The sequence below is a fragment of the Malaclemys terrapin genome, chromosome 1, assembly GCF_027887155.1.
Source record: "Malaclemys terrapin pileata isolate rMalTer1 chromosome 1, rMalTer1.hap1, whole genome shotgun sequence".
Classification (NCBI taxonomy): Eukaryota; Metazoa; Chordata; order Testudines; family Emydidae; genus Malaclemys; species Malaclemys terrapin.
In genome coordinates this window covers 169051938-169079551 of record NC_071505.1, presented here as the reverse complement: position 1 = coordinate 169079551, position 27614 = coordinate 169051938, and the positions used below count along the sequence as shown (strand labels likewise).

Below are 27614 nucleotides of genomic sequence, written 5' to 3'. Positions count from 1 at the left end.
TCCAGTTCCTAAGGAAGCTAGATACTAATCATGCACATCTCCCATGAATCTCAATCCACTTCCCCCTCTGCCAAACAATGACATTCACACACTTCCTCATCTTCATTGAAGTCCCTGGGACTGACACAAACAATTATGCTGCTAGTGGTGAGGTATTACGAAAGCTGATTTAATTTCACAGACTCAGACATTCAGATCCAGAATCAACACCCTCCAACTCTGGATTAAGACTGATTTGTTTTTAAACTGAAATCACGTTTCCTCGGTGTCCTTTACGCAGAATTCTTCTACCCGTGATTTTAAGAGGTCTCTCTTCAGACCATCCTTGGCAGATTTTTCAATACCATAAGACACACCTGTCCCATGGAGTTTCCTATTCCGTGGCTCTCAGCTGTCCTCCACTTTTCTCCTGCCTCTGCTGTTTGTTCAGCTCATGGCACCCTCTTCACAGAATGAACCATATAGCTTCTAAGTGCAACTGTGGAAGTCAGAAGGGCCAATTACATCATCAGAGCACAGAAAGATCTGCCCTCCCTCTGTCCAAATCCTGTCACCCCTAATGAGTTGCAGTAGTCCACCAGAAGGGATTATAGAACAGTGGGCAGAACTGGAATGGATTCAGAGCGCCATGTGCTTCTCTGGGGCCTGTTTATGTGCCAAGTAGAGGAAAAGGATGCTGGAGAGAGCGCTAACCAGGAATATCACATCAAACCAACGGTGATAGAAATTGAACTGCAGCTCCCCCAAGACTTCTGTAATGATAGTGCGATACTCCGGGGGCATACTCATCCGGATTAGGAGCACAGAAGAGACGAAGTACATCCCCTGGAGATAAGATACAGGAAGCGCATCAGTTAACTGCTTCACAGGTGGCTACTTTGCTGAGATGGGACAATATGATAAAAGCTCACTAGCAGGTCTGGATACTCACCATGATCTGTGCCAACAGCAGAACAATAACATTGGAGGACTTACTGCTGGAGATGGCATAGAAGAACTGTAAAGAGGAAAAAAAAGTACTGAAAATAGGACTCTCATCACCAGGCATGTTTGTGCTCCCTTCTACAGGAACATGGAAGGAATATATGCTCCAATCATTCCCCTTTAGTCCTAGAAACCAGCACTGAAGGAAAAAGACATGCTTCCTAGATGTGTTTGTACACCACACCTTTCAAAGATACAGACCTGGGCCTTGTCCTCAGTAGAGCTACAAGTGTTTTAACATAGGTCCCACTAAACCAGCTACTAACACTGCATGGCCAGCCAGTGTGGAGAATCCAGTTTTAAAAAACAAAACAAAACAAAAAAACAACCCAAAATACATTCTAGCCTAGGTACCCTAAGCCCAGTTTACTGGCCAGCATCGATGGGTCACCCTGTTGTGTGTTGCCAGTTTTCCCCCGTGGTTGTACTAAAGCATTAATCCCCTACCTGCTCCCCAGAAATAGCTAGCAGTTTAAATGAAGCAACCCAAGTCCTCTTAATCGCCATTCAATACCCAATACTAACAGATCCAGGCTTCCACATCACTGTTATGCCTTGTCTACATTACACTGCGTCTCTTAAAATTTCCCAATCTTACTACCACTGATAGTAAAAAAAACAGTGGAAGGGCTAATATAAACTGCTCACAGGCGGCAACCAGGGATTAATCACTAGATCTGTTCTGAGAAATTAGAAAGCCTGCTGATTAAAACAATGGAAGCCAATTTACACTAGCATGACTACTGTTGGTAGCAACACGGAGATTTTTTTTTTTTTTTAAGAGAGGAAGTCTAGGGCAAGGAGAGAGTCTCAGATTATTCTAAGAGTTTTAAAACATTTATAATACTATTTACAGCCCTAACATTAACACCATTCCTCTGCTTGGACTGGAGGCACTTATAGATTGTGCACTGCATTTAGTGACGGAAATTGCTGAAAGAATTCTCAATAGGACCATACCCAAGATAAGCCAGGAAAAGTTATCCTCCCCTTCTCTAATTCAGCCATAAAAGACTTTTTTCTCCATCCCACTCCCTGCAAGGACTTCTATCCCAGCCTTCCTCATCCCCTATTTGTCTACTAACTGAATAGAGACCACAGGTCCTACATTTGTACTGAAGGTTTACACCGGTGGTTTAAGATTTCCAAAGGGGTCCGCACCTCCATTCAAAATTTTTTTGGGATCCACAAATGAAAAAAAGATTGAAAACCTCTTGTTTACACAATGTTCTCTTGACTAAATTAGAAATACACGCAAGCTCTCCTGGACTGCTATCACATAAGAGGGCTCTGGCCAGGCGTACCTTTGTGAGTGTGATCAGTAAGCCTCTGATGGAGGTGACGATGATTATTCCAACGAGGATAAAGGAAATGTGCTGAGACCAGAATTTTACCTGCAGCAACAAAAACAGGAAATTGTTAAATCCCTGGGGCCAAGCATTTGAAGAATGTGTGTGGATGTGCACTTAACAGGATCTCTGAATTCTCATACTGTGCAGATACTCACTGTAGAGAAATTTACATACAGGTATATATTCTCCTGCACGGGCACAAAGATGGGTACTTTCATGTGCAAGTGCTTACTCTACACACATAGGAAATGCACAGATCTAGCCTATGTGGACTTCATGGAAGGAACTGAGGGTTCAGATGTGAATATTTATAGAGTAAATACAAAAGAACACACATCTATTTGGTACATAAAGGTAACTGCCTTGTAGATACATGTAATATACTAGGCAAGGTCCCTCTGTGTTTCCATCTTTTCACAATAAACATGTGAACCACTGCCCTCTTCTGGATAGCTGGTATATGGCTACAACAAGCAGAGGAGATTATTATTATTATAGGAAGGGCTGGTAGCCCCGTCTATCATTAAGGTTGCCCAACACATTTCATTATAAGACCCTCTTTTCAATTGGTTATAACTTGGCCAAATTTTAATTATTTGGGCTGAAATTTTCCATGGAAAGTGTCTGCCTCAAAATTCCAAAAAGTTTCAGTCCAAACAATTCAGCCATTTCCAAAAACAAGGCTACGGAAAAGTACATTGTTTTGACCATGTTAAAAAATTCTGGAGATCTTTTCTTTGAAAAGCAGTAAAGCCCCCATACGTTGGAGTAGGGGCTTGAAATTTGGGAGGGATATGCCTTTTGACATCCTTGTCAAAATCCACCCAAATCTGTCCAAGTTACATAAACTTGAGAAAAAATGCAGTTTGCATAGACTTGGTAGAGACCTGCTGGAATGCAGTTATATTCCCTGCAGATTCCATTCAGATTGAAAATGCTCCAGCCTGAGGCTCAGCAGGACTTTCCCTGAAATTGCAGCTCTGAGCTGCTGGGGATTGTGCCAGGTCCAGCAGGGTGGATTAAAATCTATCATTTTTCTTTTAATCAGATATTTTTTTATTGTTGTTTAAATTACAATACATTTTTCTTTTTAAAAATAAACCTGTTCAAAATTAAATCTTGATTTAATATAAAAGACATTAAGGCCTAAACTTCCTACAATTTATTTGTAAATGTGAAACACATTTTGGTAAGAGAAGCTTATGTATACAAAACATTTAAGGTTGTTTTGTTTAATAAATATAAATATATGCTGTTCTGTGTATTTAAATAACTTCCAGTTACCATCCTAATGCAGTCAGATACAAATAATGAGCAAAAAGTTAATTATCTAGTAAATAATATCTCATTCACTATTTTCTAACACACTAAAAATGTAGAATTAAAAAGAATCTGAAAATATTAAGCTATATAATTGCTTTAATAAATGTATATATAGTGTTGTATCTTCCTAGGTAGCAAATAGGTTCTATCAAATCTAGTGTAAGGGCTCTATTTAGCTGTAAATCAATGTTTTAATGGTTAGATCAACCCATGAGAATGTACCTTCTTTTAGAAGGTAACTGAAGTACAAATAGAAAAGTTGATTAAAAATCATTGATCAAAATAGAGGCTTTCCACTTAGTGATTTAAATCATTATTTAAATTGCCTTGATTTAAATCAATCCATCCTGAGGTCCAGACACCTAAACTGAGATCAGGGAGCCTGTCTCTACTGTGCTCTCTATTATTACCCTTCCTCCTTCTGCATCTGGTCCAGGAAGCCTGAGGGAGGAACCGGGGTGGGGGGGGAGAGAGAGAGGAAAAAAATAGTATGTTATCATTAGGACCCTATCAAATTCATGGCCATGAAAAATGAGTCATGTCTCACCCATGAAATCTGGTCTTTTGTGTACTTTTGCCCTATACTATGCAGATTTCACCAGTGTTTCTCTAACTGTAGGCCCCGACCCGAACGGGAGTTATGCAGGGAGGGGGGCAAGGTTATTTTAGGAAGGTTGGGTATTGCCACCCTTATTTCTGTGCTGCCTTCAGAGCTGGGTGGCCAGAGAGCAGAGGCTGCTAGCCAGGCACCTAGCTGTGAAGGCAGCGCCCGATCATGACATCTTTACTTCTGCACTGCTGCTGGCTCCTGGCAAGCAGCCACCACTCTCCAGTCAGCCAGCTCTGATGGCAGCACCACTGCCAGTAGCAGTGCAGAAGTAAGGGTGGCAATACCGTGATCCCCCACCACAATAACCTTGCAACTCACCCCCTACAACCCTCTTTTGGGTCAGGATTCCTACAGTTACAACACTGAAATTTCAGATTTAAATATTTGAAATCATGAAATTTATGATTTTAAAATCCTATGACTGTGAAACTGACCAAAATAGACCGTGAATTTGGTAGGCCCCTAGTGATCATGGAACTACAGACTGTACCAGAATGCATATGCACAAGAAAGCTGAATTAAGGCTGCACAAGCAACCTTAATGCTGGCATTTCCTAACTTTTGAGTGCTTGACGTCAAAACCTCACTCATGTCCTTTTAATGTAGTTTTGCGTGTGTAATTATTTATATAGTGCAGAGGTGGGCAAACTATGGCCCGCGGGACCTTCCTGGCTGGGGAGGCGTAATGCTCTGGGCAGAGGGGCGATGAGCTTCTGGGGCAGCGCAGCTGCAGAGCCCGGCCTGACCCGGTGCTCTGTGCTGCGTGGTGGCAACGGCGCGGCTGTAGCACCGCCAGCCACCAGTGCTCCAGGCAGCGCGGTAAGGGAGCAGGGAGCAGGAGGGGTTGGATAGTGGGCAGGGGAGTTCGGGGGGGTGAGCAGGGGTGTGGATAGGGGTCGGGGCGGTCAGAGGGCGGGGAACAGTGGGGGTTGAATGGGGGCAGAGGTCACGGGGGGGACAGTCAAGAAGGAGGGGGAGTTGGATGGAGTGGCAGGGGACAGGGGTTCTGGGGGCAGTCAGGGGACAGGGAGAAGGGATGGTTGGATGGGGCAGGGATCCCGGGGGGGGGGGGCGGGACACAGTCAGGAATGAGGGGGGGTCGGATGGTCCGGCAGGGAGCAGTCAGAGGTTCCCAGGGCAGTCAGGGGACGGGGGGGTTGGATGGGACGGGGGGGGGGGGGGGGCGCTCCATACAATTTCTGAAACTTGATGCGGCCCTCAGGCCAAAAAGTTTGCCTGCCCCAATACAGTGTAAGAAAAGAGTAACACTTTACAAGAAAAAAGTGAAAGCTGAATTAAGCAGAAATAAAAACACAAGCCCTAATTCAAATGGAGCACCCCCCCGGGGAGGTGGAGTCATTTCATGTTTCACTTGTAATCATGTGCCACAAACCAACTAGTACACAAATTGTGCAAGCACACACTTATTACTATTCACATAGAATGCGCATTGTAAAATTGTCTGCCCATGAATACACTAACACAAACTAAGTTCTGCAGGCCAGAGACTATTCATCTCTTATTCACAGCTGAGTACGTTGTCCATTCTTATTAACAAATACTAATCTAAGTCCTCAGAGATCTATTCACATGAACTGTAAATTCACGCAGTGTACGTGCACACACACTGTCCACTGCACCCCTCCACATATTGACACGTCGTGGACAGCCACTTCCATAGTGCCCTCCATTGAAGTGTTCAACATCCCAAAAGATCGGTATTATTCTAATTTTACAGATTGGAAAACGGAGGCTCATAATGGTTAAGTGACTTCTCCAAGGACATTAGTCAATAGCAGAGCCACAAACAAAAATCCAGCTCAGAGTTCTCTGCTCTAACCATGAATCTCTGCCTGAGAGTTATATACAACCACCTATGGCAATAACTCCATTAAGATGGGGGTGAATGGAATGCTCGCATCTCATGGGACCGTGACATGAAAGCTCAAAGGACCCTTTCCTCCCTCCAGGTCAGGGTGTGCAGCATGGTGAGCTACTAACATGCAATAGGCCTATTGTGTGGATAGTGGACATCCTCCAGCATTAACTTTCACTAGAAACATGGTTAAAATGATGTGCTCCCAGATTGGTGGAGAAATCTAAGCCCCTTCTCAGAGCCCCATTAATCCCCACCAGCTGCTCCCACAACACCAGTTCAGTTAGTAATAGATAAAACAGCAATTACGGATGTGAGTGGGGGGTTTTAAATGTTTCTCACATCAAACTGGATTCCCAGATAATTTACAGTGATCTCAATTCCTCTTGTGACTGGATCAGTCTTCCCAACTCGATCAAATACGATATTGATGGTTGCCTGCAGGAGAGAGACAAGTGCATCAGTTCAAGGGAATGTGGTATACACAGCACAACTGTATCTGTGACACACATACATGTCCTTTGCTCTGTATTTCATCACAGAACAGTCCCATAGAGTTAACTGAGAGTATACAAAATGTATGAAAACACACAATGAAGTAAGAAACAGTTATCCCAAATGGATGCTAATTTCATTCAAAAACTAATTTCCAGGAGCAGGATGTATGAAAGGAAACTGGAAGAATATTCTTAAGGTGCAGGCAAGAATCTGTGTGTAAAGTCTCATTACCCGTATGTATCAAACAATCTAAGCAAGGTGTAACCCTCCATGCAAGAGGTTTATGAATATATGACATTCACATACCATGAAGATTTTCCAGACACAATAGATGGAGAAAAAGTAACCCAGGAAATTAAAGTATTTCCCCTGGAAAGTTTTGGAGTATTCTATTCTCTCCTGAAAGGAAACAAAAACAACAAAAACCACCCATACATTTAACATTTTCAGGTTCACATAAAATTCAATTTTTTAAGTTTTAAACAATTACCAGTAAAAAACAGCAATGATTACTTTGTCCTTCTACAGCTCTCACCATTCAAGTGTTTACAAACACTTACATTAATGAATGAACCTCAAACCCCATGTGAGAGAGAGCTGTAACAGTAGCTCCTCTTATTAATGGGGAAACTGAGGCACTGACCAGTGACGTGCCAAAGTGTCACAGCTCATAAAGATCTGGAAAGAGAACCTAGCTCTCCAAACTTCTATTCCTGGCTTCCACTAAGCCATGCAACCTCCTGATATTTTAGCACTGACATGTATTAATTTTTATAGAACATAAGAACTCATCACTTCAGTACATTGTGAGGCCAATCTGCAGAAGAAAAGACTAAGTCAGGGCCTTATTAGCAGGGGAACTGAGCACAGGCCTTGGTTACTCCCCTCCACTCTCCCAACACAGTTTGGGATTGCTGGCCTTTTCTGAGGCCCGGTACATGTTCCACAGCATATCTGAACTGGGGAAAACAGCTTGCCATCTGACCCCCAGATTTGAGAAACAGACTCTTCCAATATTGTGTCAAAGCTGAGAAACCTGCTGCTGTTTTCGTTGTTGCCAGCTGAATGACTTTAAAATTACTTCTGTCTATTCTGCTCATCCTCTCCCAGACTATCAATCTGGCTCTTTGCTATGTACCTTAGTTGCATGCAGGTCAGCAGTTTCCAGGAAAAGCTGCCGACTCAGCTCTTCCAACGCATCAACTTCCTGCTGGATAAGGGACAGATCTGGCAAACCAGAAGAGTCAAGGGTAGAATTCTGCAGAAGTTCCTAACATCAGCTAGAAACAAACATACCCTGAGGTTCCTCCATTCCTGGGCTCCCTGCACAGACACAATCTCAGTTTAAACTGCTCCAAAAACCCTCATATGATAGAATCTTCAGAGCACTCCATTGTAACAATGCTGGGCAGCATGGTACCTTTAACAGGATCACATAACTGATCTCTGTATCACAAGCAGAGGAATGCACACTACCAAATGGAACCAAGTCTCTCCCAAAAACTAGCTGCTTTGTTTTTATAATATCCGCACACCTTAATCTCCACTAGAACTTCCTTGTGTTACTTGCACTCCATCACCATCTACAGGACTTCTGCTGGGAATTACAGACTAGTTATCAAATCCTGTGGAGAATTTTCCTCACCATGCATACCCTCCTGCTCCTTCCTGTTGGCCCAGAAGCCTACCCATATGGCTCTCAGTAAGGTTCCCTGCCCCTCCCCTGAAGCATTTTGGGAGATCTGAATCTGAATGCTTAGCAAAAACTATTGTCTTTCTGTAACTTCCACTGTTTCTCAAGTCCCAACCCACCCTTCTCACAGGATTCCTTTCTATCTTGTTCTCATCAACACTCTCCCTACACCAACCCTTACCTGAGCAGATGTCCAATATTTTGTTGTGCTATAGTGTAAGCTCTTTGGGGCATAAAGTGTTTCTTACACTATGCTTTGGGAAGAGCTGTGTGATATATAAATGCTTAACAACACTGGCCTCCCTGTCCTTTTTCCTAATTAAATCCCATTTCTACTCAGCAGGGAACTAGCCTAAAGCCCCAGGGACAGGAAAAGAAGGATACTTTCACTGCCAGAGGCTGATGTGGTAACACTTTTTATCATTCCCCAGAAGCCGGTGGGTTTGTTGTGCACTTCCCCTCTTTGGAACATGGTCCTGTGGGCCATTGCCATTCTGAAAAGAGAAAAGATTCAGTTCTCAGAAAAAGATGCCTTGTACAGCAGACATTGTGAAACTTATTCAGTGCAGAGACACACCCCTACCATTCACCCAATCACCAATCCTGCTCCAAAACATCTTAGTTTGCTCAGGAATGGAATCCAGTCCTAATCAAACAAGCTGCCATGCTGTTGAGGTTTCAGTAATACAGAATGGATTTCCCACGAATTAAAAATAAAGATTCAACTGGTGTCTCAGGCATGTGACTTGTCAGCCTCCCATGTCCTCTTCCAGATCATGTGACTCCGCAATCTTCTATCTCAGAGGACAGGAACTGCTAACAGGGGAGTTTGGCAAGGGAGTTTAAAGGGGGAGTGTGAGCAGGGGCTAGAGACACCTAACATTCTGTGCACTTAAAGGTCAAAACACCACTTGATAAAAACAAAGCACCAACAACGAAACAAGCTTTGGGAGTAAAAAAAAAAGAGAATGCAGGCAGAAGTCCAGCAACAGAGTGGGAGCTACCCAGTTTATTGCACCCAATGCAGCATGTACAATTACCTGCCCTATGGGCTGGTGACATATGTATGGATTCAGTGCAAGGAGCTCCTGGCCCTCAGAGACCGTGTACGGACTTTGGAGACCAGGGTGGCTGAGCTGGAGGAGCTAAGGGAGACAGAGAGGTACACAGATGAGACTTTCCAGGACACAGTAAATGAAGGCCTCAGGGAAGGAGAACATCTAACTGGAGCAGAGGGAAACGATCCCGTAGTTGCGACCCTCCTCCCAGATGATGCTGTGGTATCCTCTCGCACTGAGGATATTTCTCCAGGGGAGGGAACTCCAGTTATTAGGAAGAGACAGGTATTAGTAATGGGCGATTTGATCATTAGAAACATAGATAGCTGGGTTTGTGATGATCAGGAAAACCGCATGGTGACTTGCCTGCTTGGTGTGAAGATTGCAGATCTCTCCAGATATCTAGATAGGCTTATGTGTAGTGCTGGGGAGGAGCCAGTGGTTGTGGTACATGTAGATACCAACGACATGGGGAAGGATAGGAGAGAGGTCCTGGAGGCCAAATTTAGGCTGTTAGGTAAGAAATTGAAGTCCAGGATCTCCATGGTAGCATTCTCTGAAATGCTTCCAGTTCCACGCGCAGGGCCAGTTAGACAGGCAGAACTGCAGCGTCTCAATGCATGAATGAGATGACGGTGTAGGGAGGAGGGGTTTAGATTTATTAGGAACTGGGGAAACTTTTGGGAGAGAGGGAGCCTATACAGGAAAGATGGGCTCCACCTAAACCAAAATGGAACCAGATTGCTGGCGCTTAAAATTAAAAAGGTCATAGAACAGTTTTTAAACTAAGGACTGGGGGAAAGCCGACAGATGCAGAGAAGCATGTGGTTTGGACATCCCTTAGGGGAGGATCTATAAATGGAGATTCGCTATGTCCTAATAAGGAAGAGAGGATGGAAAATGATAAAATACAGGGAGGATTTGATGGGAAACAGTCAAATGAAAAAAAGTCCCATTAAATTACGTAATGCAATAGGGACAGCCAAAAAATGACAAGTTTTTAAAATGCTTATATACCAATGCTAGAAGTCTAAATAATAAGATGGGTGAACTGAGTGCCTAGTATTAAATGACATTATTGATATAATAGGCATCACAGAAACCTGGTGGAATGAGGATAATCAATGGGACACAGTAATACCAGCATACAAAATATATCGGAAGGACAGAACAAGTCGTGCTGGTGGGGAAGTGGCACTATATATGAAAGAAAGCGTAGAATCAAATGAAGTAAAAATCTTAAATGAACTAAACTGTATGATAGAATCTCTATGGATAATAAGTCCATGCTTGAAAAATAAGAATATAGTAGTAGGGCTATATTACAGACCACCTGACGAGGATGGTGTTAGTGACTCTGAAATGCTCAGGGAGATTAGAGAGGCTATAAAATAAAAAACTCAATAATAATAATAATGGTGAATTTCAAGTATCCCCATATTAACTGGTTACATATCACCTCAGGAAGGGATGCTGAGATAAAGTTTCTTGACACCTTAAATCACTGCTTCTTGGAGCAGCTGGTCCTGGAACCCACCAGAGGAGAGGCAATTCTTGATTTAGTCCTAAGTGGAGCACAGGATCAGGTCCAAGAGGTGAATATAGCTGGACCGCTTAGTAATAGTGACCATAATATAATTAAATTTAACATCCCTGTGGCGGGAAAAACTCCACAGCGGCCCAACACTGTAGCATTTAATTTCAGAAAGGGGAACTACACAAAAATGAGGAGGTTAGTGAAACAGAAATTAAAAGGTACAGTGCCAAAAGTAAAATCCTTGCAAGCTGCGTGGAAACTTTTTAAAGACACCATAATAGAGGCTCAACTTAAATGTATACCCCAATTTAAAAAAATAGTAAGAGAACCAAAAAAGAGCCACTGTGGTTAAACAACAACTGCTAAAAGAAGCAGTGAGAGGCAAAAGGCATCCTTTAAAAAGTGGAAGATAAATTCTAATGAGGAAAATAGAAAAGAGCATAAACTCTGGCAAATGAAGTGTAAAAATATAATTAAAAAGACGAAAAAAGAATTTGAAGAACAGCTGGCCAAAGACTCCAAAGTAATTGCAAACAATTTTTTAAATACATCAGAAGCAGAAAGCCTGCTAAACAACCAGTGGGGCCACTGGACGATTGAGATGCTAAAGGAGCACTCAAAGACAATAAGGCCATTGCAGAGAAACTAAATGAATTCTTTGCATCGGTCATCACTGTTGCGGCTGTGAGGGAGATTCCCAAGCCCGAGTCATTCTTTTTGGGTGACAGATCTGAGGAACTGTCCTAAATTGAGGTGTCATTAGAGGAGATTTTGGAACAAATTGATAAACTAAACAGTAATAAGTCTCCAGAACCTGATGGTATTCACCGAAGAGTTCTGAAGGAACTCAAATGTGAAATTGCAGGACTACTAACTGTCATCTGTAACCTATCATCTAAATCAGCTTCTGTACCAAATAACTGAAGGATAGCTAATGTGATGCCAATTTTTAAAAAGGGCTCCAGAGGTGACCCTGGCAACTACAGGCCGGAAAGCCTCACTTCAGTACTGGGCAAATTGGTTGAAACTATCGTAAAGAACAAAATTGTCAGACACAGAGGAACATAATTTTCTGGGAAATAGTCAACATGGTTTTTGTAAAGGGAAATCATGCCTCACCAATCTACTAGAATTCTTTGAGGGGGTCAATAAGCATGTGGACAAGGGGGATCCAGTGGATATAGTGTATTTAGATTTTCAGAAAGCCTGTGACAAGGTCCCTCACCAAAGGCTCTTAAGCAAAGTAAGCAGTCATGGGCTAAGAGGGAAGGTTCTCTCACGGATTGGTAACTGGTTAAAAGATAAGAAACAAAGGGTAGGAATAAATGGTCAGTTTTCAGAATGGAGAGAAGTAAATAGTGGTGTGCCCCAGGGATCTGTACTGGGGCCAGTCCTATTTAACATATTCATAAACGAGCTGGAAAAAGGGTAAACAGTGAGGTGCAAAATTTGCAGATGATACAAAACTACTCAAAATAGTTAAGTCCCAGGCAGACTGCGAAGAGCTACAAAAGGATCTCACAAAACTGGGTGACTGGGCAACAAAATGGCAGATGAAATGTAATGTTGATAAATGCAAAGTAATGCACATTGGAAAACATAATCTTAACTATACATATACAACGATGGGGTCTAAATTAGCTGTTATCACTCAAGAAAGAGCTCTTGGAATCATTGTGGATCGTTCTCTGAAATCATGCACTCAGTGTGTAGCGGCAGTCAAAAAAGCAAACAGAATGTTGGGAATCATCAAGAAAGGGATAGATAAGACGACAGAAACTATCATAGTGCCTCTATATAAATCCATGGTATACCCACATCTTGAATACTGCGTGCAGACGTGGTCACCCCATCTCAAAAAAAGATATATTGGAATTGGAAAAGGTTCAGAAAAGGGAAACAAAAATTATTAGGGGTATAAAACGGCTTCTGTATGAGGAGAGATTAATAAGACTGGGACTTTTCAACTTTGAAAAGAGGCGCCTAAGCGGGGATATGATAGAGATCTATAAAATCATGACTGGTGTGGAGAAATTAAATAAGGAAGTGTTATTTACTACTTCTCATAATACAAGAACAAGGGGCCACCAAATGAAATTAATAGGTAGCAGGTTTAAAACAAACACAAGAAAGTATTTTTTCCATGCAACGCACTGTCAAACTCTGGTACTCCTTGCCAAAGGGTGTTGTGAAGGCCAATACTATAAGAGGGTTCAAAAGGGAGCTAGACAGATTCATGGAAGATAGATCCATCAATGGCTATTAGCCAGGATGGGCAGGAATGGTTTCCCTAGCCTCTGTTCGCCAGAAGCTGGGATTGGGTGACAGGGCATGGATCACTTGATGATAACCTGTCTATTCATTCCCTTTGGGGCACCTGCCATTGGCCACTGTCAGAGGACAGGATACTGGGCTTGATGGACCTTTGGTCTGACCCAGTATGGCGGTTATTATGTTCTTTCAGTGACCACACAACCCACCAAATGTCTCTCTCCTTGGAGCACCTCTGTCATTGTACAACTGCCTTCTCCCCAGAGCTGTGAGGACTGGTCTGAATGCAGCAATGCTCTGTGGCAGCAGTTCTCAAACTATGGGTCGGGACCCCATTGTAATGGGGTCACCAGGGCTGGCATTAGACTTCCTGGGGCCCAGGGCAGAGGCCCGAACCTCACAACCCAGGGCCGAAGCCAAAGCTCAAGCCCCACTGCCTGGGTTTTGGCTTTGGCCCCCTTGCCTGGGGTGGTGAGGCTCAGGCAGGCTCAGGCTTTGGTCCCGGGGTCATGTAGTCATTTTTGTTGTCAGAAGGGGGTCACGGTGCAGTGAAGTTTGAGAACTGCTGCACTCTGGTAGTCATTACGGGGCTGTGACACAAGCTTTCATAAAGCAGAATCACATAAAGCCATTACGGGATGGTACTGTTTGATGCTTTGGACCATCTGTACAAGACTTCAAGAACTGGTTCAAATACAAAAGCAGCTGCTGTATATTGTCCCTCATGCTCCCATTTACACTACAACATAATCTCTATAATCACTGCTGGCTCCCAGCCTCATTACTTCAACATTTCACTGCACTGAAATGCATGAGCCACTTATCCAACCCTAAGCTGAAACCTTTTCATAGCATTGTCAATGCAATCTATGATTCCACTGTGTTTACTGGTCCCCTTTTTTGTATCTGCAGCCAGTAGAGCCACATTTGGCATCAAGCCCTCTTCAAGGTCATTGATAATTATTTTAAGCTAAAGCAGCCCTCTCTCCCAACTCAAAATATTGGCCCTTGTGACATCCAGCACAGCACAGAGAAGTTCTCCAATAACAAAGACCCTCTAACTATTTAATTCCTCCCTATCCTAAAAATGTGCAGCTGGAAGGTACCTTGGGAAGTTCAGGGTCTAGGCTTGTAATGGAACAGAACAGATTTTGTTTCAGGCAATGAAATGACTGCTACAATACACCATTCTAACCCCTTCAGGGCACTTGTTTCACCAAAGCAAGGAATCTTATCTGACACAGTTATGCAACTACTTAACAACTCCTGGCAGCCAAGATTTTGGCTATTCCAAGAACACCGTATCCCTGCAATCTGCTAACCCCAACAGTATTAAAGTATCTTGACTCTGCTCTGTTCTCCTCACCTTTTCTTCTTGCTGATGATCATGTCTATGGTTTGTAGGAGACGGCGCTCCAGGGCTAGAATATCTGCATCTGTCACATTCCTGTAACATACACACAATACCCCATTAGCCTTGGTACTCCACTCCAAGGAGAATGTGAATAAGGAAAAGCATGTGGGACAAACAAATTGGAACTGAAGAGTCTATGTGAGGACAGCATACATCAGTGATGGAAGGGGTCTTGCAGTGTAGATGGGACAGCTAAAATCAGCAGGCTTGGGGGGACAGGAAAGGAAGGCCCAGGACCAAACCTGGGCAGTGTCCTAGGGGAATCTGAGAGAGTGCACACACAGGAAGAAGGAAAAAGTCTCAAGGAGTGTACAGAATAAAATTCCAAGAGGCTGTGGTTACCTGAGAAAGTAGGACATGTATGTGTATGGACAGTTAACTGCACCAAATCCAGAAAGCAGAGCCATGAGTGTCACCCCAATCACACCCACTCGGCTAATGAGCTGCTCTATGGACAAGATTCCTGAAAAAAAGAAGACAATGTAAATAAGGGGTTGCTTTTACTGTACTTCTTTACACTTTGGTGTCCTCATAAAAGACTATAGTACTCATTCAATTACTTAGCCAAACTAATTGCCTTCAGAATCCAGGTACCAGAGGTGATTCAAAGTGTATACAGGCAGGGGGTGGGGAGAGGAGGAAGAGAATGCTCTCCCAGGGAAGTATGTGAAACTCTCAGGTTTAAAAACAGGACAGGAAACCAAGGCTAAACAGAGTCTGTAGGAGACTGGGAATGGGCTGCACATTACCCTTCCGTTCTAAATCACTAGCCCAGAAGTGACCAATTTTTGTCATATGATGGCTGCTTGGTGGTCTTAGTTTACTTTCTGGCAGACATCTGTCCATGTCACAAAGCCCACTCCTACAACTAGCATGTATGGCACCAAGGGTATCATTTTCAGCAAAGAGACCAAGAATTGACAAGACTACAGAGATCAAAACTGGCCCCTCTCTCGTAGAAGTGATCCCTCCACATCAGATCTGACACGTGCTTATAGGGCATGGGGTTAGGGTAGAGAGAAACTGCTGCTGATGCTGGCTGTGCTATATCCATCTGGTGGATACAGAGACTACCAGAGGTGCTATCTGTAACAGATATGGCAATTTCCTGCAATATTCCTGAAAGACTTATGGCATTACATTTAAGTATTATTGTGAAACAGGATTGTATGTAACATCTTCATGGGGGAGATATTACAACTCCAAGCAGTACCTTTGGGGTCCACTGTTTTACATGAACGGTTTAAGTATGATCGTGTTCTACTCCATGAGGCAGGGCTGCCTCAGCTCCTTGTACACTGCGTGGTAATTGGGCAAATTCACTCAGGTTCAAACACCTCCAGAGAGGTACCACCACCTAGAGAGGCTCACATATACTGTTCCAGACTGGATTCTCCAGAGACCAACAGATAAAAAAAAGGACTTTGGGATAAATAGCCTGAGTTTAAATTGACTCAGGGTCTTCCTTCTGATCCAGCAAATGGACAGGACCTGCTGTCTAAGGGGGACACCAGTCTTCCTGGCAGGGGTAGGAAGGTCTTTAGCCTACTGAGGCCCCATAAGACTCATAGGTGAGCGCTGGTAAGCTTTTAATACGTATATAGGAGCTTTTATTGTTTTTATATATTTTCTCTGTTATGAGAATACACACGAGTGCTTAGAAAGTGCTGCGTGGTAACTTACAACTGCTGGCAATTACATTGTTCATAGCATTTGAAGAGAGAGCAAAGAGCAGACTCTGGCCTGGTTAGGCAGTCTGACTTGCAGGGGAACTCAGTGTAGGCAAGGAACAGTGCAGCCTGGAAAACCCTGGTCAGGAGAGAGAGAGACACATGGATCACCAAGAGAGGTGACTGCTGAGGAGCCCGTAATGGGTGCCCTCAAGGGACCATGGAGGGGGAATATGGGTGCAGTTGCCATGAACTGTGACACTGTCAATCTGGCATTTTTTATTAGCGCTAAAGTCACACTAAAACATTGCAATAAAACACAGACTAAGGCTCTGCATTGCAACCAAGGCAGTTAAAATACTAAGATTCATTTGTCCTTCCCAACTTTCTATTGCCAGCTACAACCACACACCAGATTTTCATAGAAATCTGGTATCATGGACTAGTAAACACCACTCACCTTTGGGGAACGAGATACAAAGCAGCAGCCATACACTGCACATTTGGAGCTTATATGATTGTGAAGCTGAGGTGGCTGAGAGCCAGGCCACATTTCATGCTTCAGGGAAGGGGAATAAATGATGAAAACAATAGCAAAGGGCCTTAACAAAAGGGGCTTGACCACAGAGTCATATGCAGCCACATGCAGATTTACACCAGTTAGAGAGCAACAATACATTGGCCTTTTGCCCCGCATGCTGTTATATACAGGAGCAGGTAAAATATAGATGCTTTTAAAAATGACGTGTTCAACTGCTTAAAGCAAGATATCCCAAGCTTTTCCTAGCATTCTTCCTTTTGTGATCAGAGAGGTGACATACAAAGTGTTCATTTTATAAAGTCAGAATGGGGGCCAACAAAAGTTTTAGTGGAAAACTAAAGTAAATACTAATCACAGTGGTGATGCAACAGAGGACGCTCTTCTCTTATAGTCTCTCTGTGCCAATGCCTGCATATGGTACTAAGGGGCACCATGTGGCTATAAGTGTTGTCTTTAAGAGCAGATGTAAAAAAAATGAGATTCTTGAAATTTCTAGTGGTCAATGATTCCATGACACTTTTACACATAGATTAAGAGGGTTAACTCCAGTGCCCTGGCCAAATTCCAGTTGGGTGGTTACATTCTGCCAAACCAAGCTCTTCCTGCAGCTTTAAATGGATACACCAGGAATCAGCAACCTTTGGCATGCGGGCCGCCAGGGAAAGCCCCTGGCGGGCCGGGCTGGTTTGTTTACCTGCCGCGTCCGCAGGTTCGGCAGATTGCAGCTCCCACTGGCAGCGGTTCGCCGTCCCAGGCCAATGGGGGCTGCGGGAAGCAGCGGCGGCCGAGGGATATGCTGGCCACGACTTCCCGCAGTCCCCATTGGCCTGGAGTGGCGAACCGCGGCCAGTGGGAGCTGCGATCGGCCGAACCTGCGGACACGGCAGGTAAACAAACCAGCTCGGCCCGCCAAGGGGCTTACCCTGACAGGTCGCGTGCCCCGATCCCTGGGATACACACTACTTTCCTGCAGTTCCTTAAACTGCTATGCAATGTTTCTCTACACTACTGAATAGATACTGTATTCAATCCCAGAGAAAGGTGGATTTCAGTGGGACGTGAAGCAATCAGGCATTCTCTCTCAGGGTACGTCTACACTACCCACCGGATCGGCGGGTAGCGATCCATCTATCGGGGATCAATTTATCGCGTGTAGTGGGCGCTATAAATCAATCCCTGATCGCTCTCCCGTCGACTGCTGAACTCCAGCTCGGCGAGAGGCGGAAGCAAAGTCGACGGGGGAGCCGCGGCTGTCGATCCCATGCCGTGAGGACGCGAAGTAAGTAATTCTAAGTCGATCTAAGATACGTCAACTTCAGCTACGCTATTCTCGTAGCTGAAGTTGAGCATCTTAGATCTATCCCTCCCCCCACAGTGTAGACCGGGCCGAAGAGAGAAAAAATGTTTTAGAATCACAGGTGAAATCTTTCAGCTATTATAGGGTCAGGCCAGCCTGTTAATTTCTCCTTTCTTCTTGGTTTCTTTCAATGCTGGGGCTCATCAAATGAGGGAGAATTCATCCATTAAGCATTTAAGGCCTGATTCTGCAACCACCTCTGTGAACAGAATCCTCACTCATTTCAAAAGGAGCTGGAGAACAACATGGTAACAAAAATCAGGACTCGAGAATTCAATACTGACTATTCAATAATGGGTGTTGATTTTTCTAAGTTCTCTTCTTCCATGGACTTGCTTTAGCACCCGCAAGAAAAGAAAGAGTAAACATGGTGGTCAACATTTAGGTCTGACATTTTGGGGACTGTGCCCCCAGTAAAATGCAAGCAATGTTAAGTTCCTCTGGATTCCAGATTCACCCAGGACTTCCTGACCTGATATATTTCCGCTGTTTTCTGGAGGGAAAACAATACAAATGAATTAGGTAGTCCAGTTGTTTGGACCTGTGTTGTGGTGACATTAAAGGTTCCTGGGGGTTTCCTGACTTTCAGAGCTTATTCTCAGGAGTAAGCAACCAGCTATGGAATGTACTTCAGTTCACAGAGTTGCCAAGAGCCAGACAGTGAAATGCTGAAGCACTATCTATGCAGAGGAGAAGGAGGAGAAAGCAAGAAACATACATATGAAAACTCACCATGTTTTGGGCTGAGGATAGGAAATGGATCTCCCAGTTTCCAGAAGAAATACATGAATGTCAACCAAACAACACAGGCAAAGAGCAGCCTTTGCCTATGCACTGAGAAAAGGGGAGAGAAAACAGGCATTGTTAGGAAGTTCCTGTGTCTAGGTTTCATGAAAGGCTGCAGAATCACTACATTGGTCTCAAGATTGTGTTGCATAGAGATGATTAAAACTGGAGCAATCTAGCACTGCTACTGTGCTAGCAGTATCTAGTACTGTAACTCTTATGAAACTGGCCAACTCTAAATGGCTCAATCACCTGACAGGCATAGTCAAGAGCAAGGAGTAATGCAATGAATCCTCTTTTTGGAGCTCTGGGAAAGCCAGCTCCTCAAGGAGGTATAAACGATCCTGAAGCTCGCACACACTGGGACGACATATGCTGCCACATTTCTTAAGGAGATGCAATATGCATGATCAGCTGTTCTAACTTGGGCAGGGGTAGGGCAGAGCCCTGACTCCACTTCTGTTGATACTTCTTTCCCCCATTAGCAGGGCTAGGGCCTGTAGCATGCTGCAAGGCAGTGGTTCTCAACCTATTTACCACTGTGGGCTGCATATGCAGCTCTCTATATCTAAGTAGGCCACAGCCACACAATATATAAACTACTCGTATGGCCCTAAGGATGTCAAATAGGTCACAGCTATGTGCTGATTGGGCTGCAAGCAGCCCACAGGCTGAGAACCTCTGCTGTAAGGGAACAGTTCCTGCACTTGGAAGAGTCTGTGGACTGCATCTTGCCCTTCTGCTGTACAGGGGAGAGGGTGAGGGGACCCTAGTGTTGGAGGACCCTAGCCCTACTTGTGAATGCACACAGAAGATTGGGTTAGAATGTGTTAGAACTGACAGGGTCGGTGTGTGCTCATATGTGACCCAGGCTTTACGATTTGTAACTAGAAGCTTTTCCTGACCTCTGATCACAAAAAATGCTTGTTAATTAAAAATATTTTTAAACAAACAAATTTTCCAAAAGAAATTAAGCAATCTTGTGATTAAAGGCCAATGGGAGGGAATGTTTAAATCCATCAATGAAGAATGCAGCTGGGGAACCCAAAACACCGTCAGAATTAACAATGCCTCTGGAAAATATTACAAGGAATACAAGGATTAATGAGCAGATCAAAGTTCTGAGTTTAAAAACACCTGCAGGAGAAATGGAAGACACTGGAGTAGTAAGCTAAGTAGTAAGAACACACAGCGGGAAAGAGGTAATGGAAACACTAAAGTCAATTGGGTTGCGCAGGCTGCAAGTCAGCACAGAATACTGCCCATTGTCTAAGAACTGAACAGCTTCTAGGATTCTGGGGTGGGGAGGAGAGAGAGAGAGAGAGTCATTAGACACTAGAAGGTGTGACCTGGTCAACACCCACTACACGTCCTCTGCCAGGAACCTCATCTTCATCCCAGTCAGTGCACGCACCCACCCTCCACTCTAAGTTGTAACAGAGAGATGCTGAACATCAGCAGCTAAGGCTGGGGAAGGACTAGCATATAGGAGAGTAAGCAGCAGCAGACAGGTATGTCAGCCAATGAGGAGCTTGAGTCCTCATCTTAGGAAGGTTGGGGAGAAGAGTGAGGACTAATTTAACTAGGCTTCCATGTGTCATTTGACTTCCCCCCAAAACAAGACAGTCAACGCAAGGGCTCTAAGGACCAACTGACCTGCAAATAGTAAAGCAACAAATTCCAATAATGTTACCAACAGGCACTAATCACCTCCAAGAACTGAGAAAGGGAAGAAAACATGAAGAAAAATATCATCTGCAGGTATCATGCAGAATGTCTTCCAACCTGCTTAGTGGGGGCTCTGAGCCCAGAGAGGTATTGGGACTAGAATTTGGTGCTTTATATTTACCGATCAGCTTCAATATAAACAAAGACTGAAAATCAAGCAAATGCAAGAAAGAGGAAGATGGGGGGGAGGGGGAACAAAGCTAAAAGAAAGAAAGGTGAAGAGGCAGAAACATGGCTGAAAGGAAGAACCGAAATAGCAGTTGCTGATGTTGAGCAAGAAGAAATAAATAATAATCAGCTCTTATGTAGTGAGACAATTTACTGAATACCGATATTTTTTATGATCCCCCTTGTTTAAAGTATTAAGGGCCAATGGTTGATTTAATTACTTCCAGAGTGAACAGTCTGTCACACTGGAAGTCCTGAGAACTTTCAGAGACAGGTAAAGAGGAGCTACCCAGTCACAACTGCCAGAGTAGGGAGAAAAATGAGACATCTTTCAAAGAGAAAGGGGCCTGTCCCCCATTGTGAGGCATAATTCTCAAACCTAGCAATCTCACTGCTGTAAATCTGTATACTCACATAGTCTAATATTGCTCACAATGAAGTAGCCAATATAAAAAGGCACCATGAAGACTAGGACGAGCAAAATCACACACAGGTTCAGTTTCCAATGAAAATACCGGGAACTGAAAAGGAATCAAAAGATTGGTCAGGGCCTGATCATAATGCAAAGATTTCCTCTTAAAGCTGAACACATCTCACCCCTCCCCTTCAGTCTAAGTTGCACTAGATAACACCCGCCTAAAAGCAGCACACTGGGACACCCCAAATTGGATCTTACTCTAGAGCTCACAAATGTTCATAAAAAAGCAATTGGCATACCAGAACACAGCAATGGGCTATCTAATCAAGATTTCCTTTTATCCATTTTAAATGTGTTGCGTTTTAATTTCCTTGAGTGCACTCTTATTCTTGTATCATGGGAAAAGGTAAGTCGGAGCACCCAGCCGGCAGCTTCTATATTCCTCTGTTCAATATCCTCTTTTTCTATTCCTTTCTGAAGTAAGCCTAATACTTTGAACTCTCTTTTTATACGGAATCCCTTAGTGCATGTCTTCAGTCATTTTAGATAAGTCGAGCAATACTGATTATAAGGTGCGAACGTATCATCGATTTATAGTTTCTGTTGTATTATTCTTACTCTTCAATTAACATAGTATCTTATTTGCTGTTTTCACCACAGTCAAGCACTGAGCAAATACTCTCTGTAGCTCTTTATAATTACAGAGCACTTCACAAACATTATCTGAATTAATCCTCACAACACCCCTGAGGGAAATAGTAAACAGAATCCTTATTTTATAGATGGAGAAACTGAGGCAGGGAGATAAGTGACTTGCCCTAAGGACCCTGAGCAAGTCGGTAGCAGAGACTGGATGAGACTCAGCAGCTCCTGGCTTCCAGCCTCATGCTCAATCATATGAATGACCCTGCTGCTCAGATGTCTTCACTGAGCTATTCATAACGTTGCCTACAGCTTTTCCTTGATATGGGGACAATTAACTCAGAAATAGTACTAGAGTAGCTAGAGAATAAAACGAAGGCCAGGCCTTTATCTAGGAAAGTGTGGTAGCCCCCATACCTACCTGCTATTTAGCACCCCCAGGATCTCAAAGATGATGAGTTCAAACATGGTGCAGGAGAAGGCGAAGGTCACAGAGAAGACCACCTGCACCACATACTGTCGCACCTGTGATGGAGCAAACACGAGACAGGAGTCACTTCCATCCTCACACGGTATTGGCCAGGTACATATCAGACAGGGGAAATAAACCATGAGGTGCCTCAGCACAGAACAGGGTCTACACTTGAGGTGCCCGAACCTTGCCAAAACAGGAGGATAAACTGGCAGTTTGCAAGGAGCCAGAGGATTACATCCAGTTTGTACAACATTGAGCTGATTGTAGCTGCCTTTGTACTTAAGACAGAGGTGCTGTACGTAGAAAGACTACATGCTCCAGAATACAATGCATCAGGCCACATGAATCAAAATGGTGCATCACTTGCTGGGCCCTGTACTCTCAGCTGGCCCAAACTCTGAATTATAGACATGGGAAGCCATGGATCGTATTGCAATACTCTGTGGGACTACATTTGGCCTGCACTTTGGCCATTCGTAGCCTACACAATACTCTCTCTCATATCCCTCCTATTTTGCTACACTGTCACAATTCTATTCCCCAATGGCTTCTTCCTAACAATCCAGTCACACTGTCCTTTTTTAACAGCTTTCCAAAATTTAAATTCAAGGGACACTATCAACTTAAAAATGTCTGTGTGAGAAAAATTTTTACCTATGACTGTTATGAGGAACACTCACGGTGAGTATAACCAAAAGTGATGAGGAATATATATAAATATATATTTCCTACATTTTCAATTTGTTTATATTTAACAGCACTGTGTATGATAACTTTCACTGTTTCCCCAGTATTGTCCATTTCCCCTGTTATCTAGGTGGGTTTTTCAAATAGCAACAGAGGAGGAAAAACGTTCTTTTTTAAGAACAGGAAAATGTAACTGTAAAATCACAAAAATACAGCTGAAAGGAGGTACTAGTACCCCAAGCTGTTTTTTACTGATTTTATTAAATGAACTAGATTTCAGTGTGACAGCTTCACTGTAAGATGTAGAGTCACAGTTTGAATGAAACAGCTCCTTCTCACCTCATAGTCTTTGAATAGCTTGCGCATGAAGAACAGCCATCCAAATCCAAAGAAGAGCACCTGTAAAAGAGAGGCCAATCCAAAGACATTGGTTAGGAAGAAACTTGCAAAACGTAAAGCCGAAAGCTTCTGGGCAACATCAGGCAAAGCACTACAGCGCCTGGTCACATAGTTCCTATGTATCCAATAACCAGAGAGGTCCAAAACGGCTGTTAGCGTGGAGAGATAGAGATTTTTAAGTGAGATGAAATGTAACTGAGACAGAGTACCACTGCCTTACTAAAGACCCAGTAATGCACAACTTTTCAATGAAAGGAGGCAGAGGAAGTGGGAAAGAGTCAAAACAAGCATCTAGGCTTCTAGGTATGAACAGATATTACAGAATTCATCTCTTTCACTAGACTAATGAAGACCTAGAATGCATTTTATTTTTACATAGCGGCTTTAACACACTTTCACAATGCTTTAGAACAGTGGTTCTCAAACTTTTGTATTGGTGACCCCTTTCACATAGCAAGCCTCTGAGTGTGATCCCCCCCCTTATAAATTAAAAACACATTTTATATATTTAACACCATTATAAATGCTGGAGGCAAAGTGTGGTTTGGGCTGGAGGCTGACATTTCGCGACCTCCCCATGTAATAACCTTGCGACCCCCTGACGGGTCCCGACCCCCAGTTTGAGAACCCCTGCTTTAGAAAGACTGGTTTAAGTGAAAGAAAAAAAGTTTAAGATGGCAAGCAGCTTAGAGGGAGGGGAAGGGAGTTACAAATAAGGCAGAATACATGAAAGCAAGAGCCTCATCTGTAAAAAGTTACAGGGAGAAGACAGATCAAGCCCAATAATGCTTTTCACTTATACCTGTATAGTGCTTATCAGAGATTCTCAAAGCAAAACACTTTACAAACTTGTATTAGCTAAGCCTCACAACACCCTTTCTGGAGGTACAATAAATACCATATCCATTTTGGGGATGGATAAACTGATCCACACAGAGGTTAGGTGACTTGGTCAAAAGTGAACTAGTCAGTTGCAGAACTAAGAATAGAACTCTGGAGCCCTGACTGCCAATGCCTTGCTCTAGCCACAGGATCACACCTGTCTCCCAGATGGCACAAAGGCATCAGTCTAAAAAACAGGTGGATAAAAGTTAAGAGAAGATGAACAGAAAGAATATGGATTCTTTTTTTAAATTTATTTTAAAGGGGTATTTTTGATGTCAGAGATAGGATCAGAAAGGCAGAACAGATGGCAGTGATACAGTGTCACTTCCTAGAGCCGGGGTAGTCTGTTTTTTGCCAACGTCCCAATTTCTGGGTCAAGGTATAGTCAAGGTTCAGATAGACACCAGAGAAAATAATAAAAATAAAATAACAGCAATAATGATAATAGATAAGTAAATAAAAAGATTTTGGGGTCCTTTCAAAAGTGTCTGGAGGTCCAGATTTGACCCGCGGTCCGCCTATTGAGTACCCCATCCCTAGAGCACATTAAAAATTTGATAGCATTATGGACCCGACATGCAGAGAGCAGGGATTAAGGAGGAACAAAGACGTAAACAGTACCAAGCAGTAAATGAGCAACGTGAGGACAAATTCTGACTATGCTCCTGAAATAGAAGAATGACATTTACAGACAAAGATCTGGAAAGTATAAGCCAAGGAAGACCAAACATTTTTGCCTTGGCACCAAAATTATGAAACCAAAAGTATGAACTAAGGCAGGTGATTGAGAGCAGTCAGAGAAATCAGGACAAAAAGGACTTTAGTCTTTGAAGTGACTGATAGAAAAAGGTAAGACTGATTACCATCAAGCAGAAGGTTTGGGGAATGAGTTAAGGAAGTCTTATAGGTTTTATCTACATAAAGTGATTCCAAGGCAGAAGCTAGCAAGTAGCAGCTACAAAGGGAGCAGAGAAATACAAACTAGAAGATGATCAACACAAATAAATTTTTAGCTAAAAATATCAAGATTAGGGCTCCTTTGTTCCTGGCACTATACAAACACTCAGGAAGACACAATCTTAAGAGTTTAGTGTCTAACTGAGACACCACAAGTGATTGTGCCAATAATTACGGGGTCAGAAGAGAAGAAGAATAGTAATAAATTGGCACAATTACATAGGCTAATTTAAGTATGCACCTTGATGTTTCTGAAGATGATGCAAAGCCTCCACCAGAAATGAAAGAGAAGCAATTTAAGAAGGTAAGAAATCAAATCAGAAAGTGAGTGAAAGGGAGACTTGCTTAAGGAGAACAGAGTGATCAACCAGTCCAAAAGCCACACTGAAATCAAGCAGGATAAGAAGAAAATGTTGTGTCAACAGAGACAATGCACAAGCCATTACTATGCAGAAGACAGCCGCAGCACTATGAAATGATCAAAAACCAGACTGAAAGCAGTCAGGGAAGTTGTACCAAGAGAGGTAATCATAGAGGAAAGGACACTATTTTTTAAGAACCTGGATAACCAGGGGGGGGGGGGAAGGGGGAAGGGGGGAGAGAAAGAAGATAGGACAAGTAACTAGCAAGTGAGGTAGGTTCAAGTAAGTGAGTTGTACCCCCCCTGCAGATAACATTGTTTTGGCTCTAACAGGGCAATGTTATTTCAGTTAAAACGGATTAAGAACAGGATGGCAAGAGACACTGGAAGTTAATAAGGCTCCAAGTGAGATAGCTATGTCTACAGTGGAGACTAAATGAAAGATGACTGATGGAAACTGGAGGAAATGAAAGAGATGGAGATGGTCCTGGGTTGCAGGTGGATCAAGGGAGAACGATATGTCTGAGCTCCAACAATTGTCGAAAAATACTTTCTAGAAAAAGATTAAAATCTTTCAAACTTGGAAAGCAAAATTGTAGCAGATTCCTCAAAGCTGCAAGCAGGAAGGAGAGGCCATGATTAACCAGCACTCTGGACAATGATAGAACCAAGACAGAGAGTTCAAAGGACAGCAGGCTGAACTTTTCCATGGGTTCCCATACATGGAAAATTTGGATTTGTGCAAATTATGCTGGGTTATAGGAATTCAATTCTCAATAGCCTGTCACCCCATCTTGCTTGGAATCACAATCCGGAGATTAGTTTACTGAGCTGAATATCGTTTTAGTAATTAAAAGATCCTGATTGATGTTGAGATTTTTATAGTCTTATTCTGATGTGGACTATACATCACAGCAGCAGGTTCTCAACAAGGGCCATCAATAGGTCCAGGGAAGGTTACAACCACCTTCTCTCGTGGTTACAAGGGGGAAAGTCCTGATTGTTTTTTTCCTGCTGAAACATAGAGTCATGGCACTGAAAGGGTTGGGAACCACAAGCACGAGCAAAAGGGGAGAGAGACGTAGTCTAAGCTAGCAGTGAAGCTGCACTCCCACTGGGCCACTGTATAAATGGGGAACCCCTTCGCCCCACCGCCCTGGGGATCGCAGTGAGCCAGGAATAGTCACCCCGAGGCACGAGGGCGGATTCTGCTGGCTTGTGAGACGCAGCGCAGCGCGTGCCCGGTGACAGGGCAGGATTTGGGGAGTGTGGAGAGAAATTTGGGGGTCCCCCGCCCGTTTCACTTTCTTCACACAGATGTGACAGAGCTTTGGGGGGGCAGCGCTGGGGGCCCGGGACCATCCCCCCCTTTGGTGAGCGCTGGGGGGGAGGGGGAGGAACCGCGTCACACGAAACTGGGGTCAGGGCTGTAGCACCGCCCCCGCCGGCGCGGGGCCCAGCGATGGGGGGCGGGGAGGGCCTCGGCGTCCAGTCAAACAGCCCCCGGAGCCGCCGGGTCCGGGTCAGCGCCCGCCCCGCTCCGCTGGGCACCGCCTGTCCGCGCGGGGCCCAGCCCGGGCGGTACCTGGGAGGTGACCATGATGCCGGAGTCGATCAGGAAGCTCATGGCGGCAGCGGGGGGAGGGGTCGCTACCCGGACCCGCCACCGGCCGCTCCGGCTCCCAGCCTGCGCGCGCCGCGCTCTCGGCCCGGGTCCGCCCCCCCCCCCCCCCCCCCGGCGCCTGCGCGGGGCGGGGCCAGCGGGACGGGTGAGCTCCGCGGCGAGGGGCGGGGCCAGGCCGCAGGGGGCGGGGCCCGGGATGTCGATTAGGGGGCGGGGCCAGGCAAAAAGAGTGGTGCCTGAGAGTTCTGCTTGGGGCTGGGCCAATGAACGGGGGGCGGGGCGGGAACTGTGCGGAGGGGC

General features: G+C 44.1%; 1 protein-coding gene across 1 annotated transcript; it reads right to left on the bottom strand.

Annotated features, from left to right (window-relative positions):
- Nucleotides 1-148: 148 nt before the first annotated feature.
- GPR89B (G protein-coupled receptor 89B) lies at nucleotides 149-27404 on the bottom strand. The gene is made up of 14 exons (XM_054046809.1): nucleotides 27276-27404; nucleotides 23428-23487; nucleotides 22348-22451; nucleotides 21281-21387; nucleotides 18917-19018; nucleotides 14959-15079; nucleotides 14569-14649; nucleotides 8721-8830; nucleotides 7782-7870; nucleotides 6950-7042; nucleotides 6488-6583; nucleotides 2289-2378; nucleotides 932-997; nucleotides 149-825 (listed from the first exon to the last, which is right to left on the bottom strand). Exons 1-14 carry the CDS (start codon nucleotides 27315-27317, stop codon nucleotides 619-621), a joined length of 1368 nt encoding a protein of 455 aa, XP_053902784.1. The 5' UTR covers nucleotides 27318-27404; the 3' UTR covers nucleotides 149-618.
- Between the last annotated feature and the right edge of the window lie 210 nt (nucleotides 27405-27614).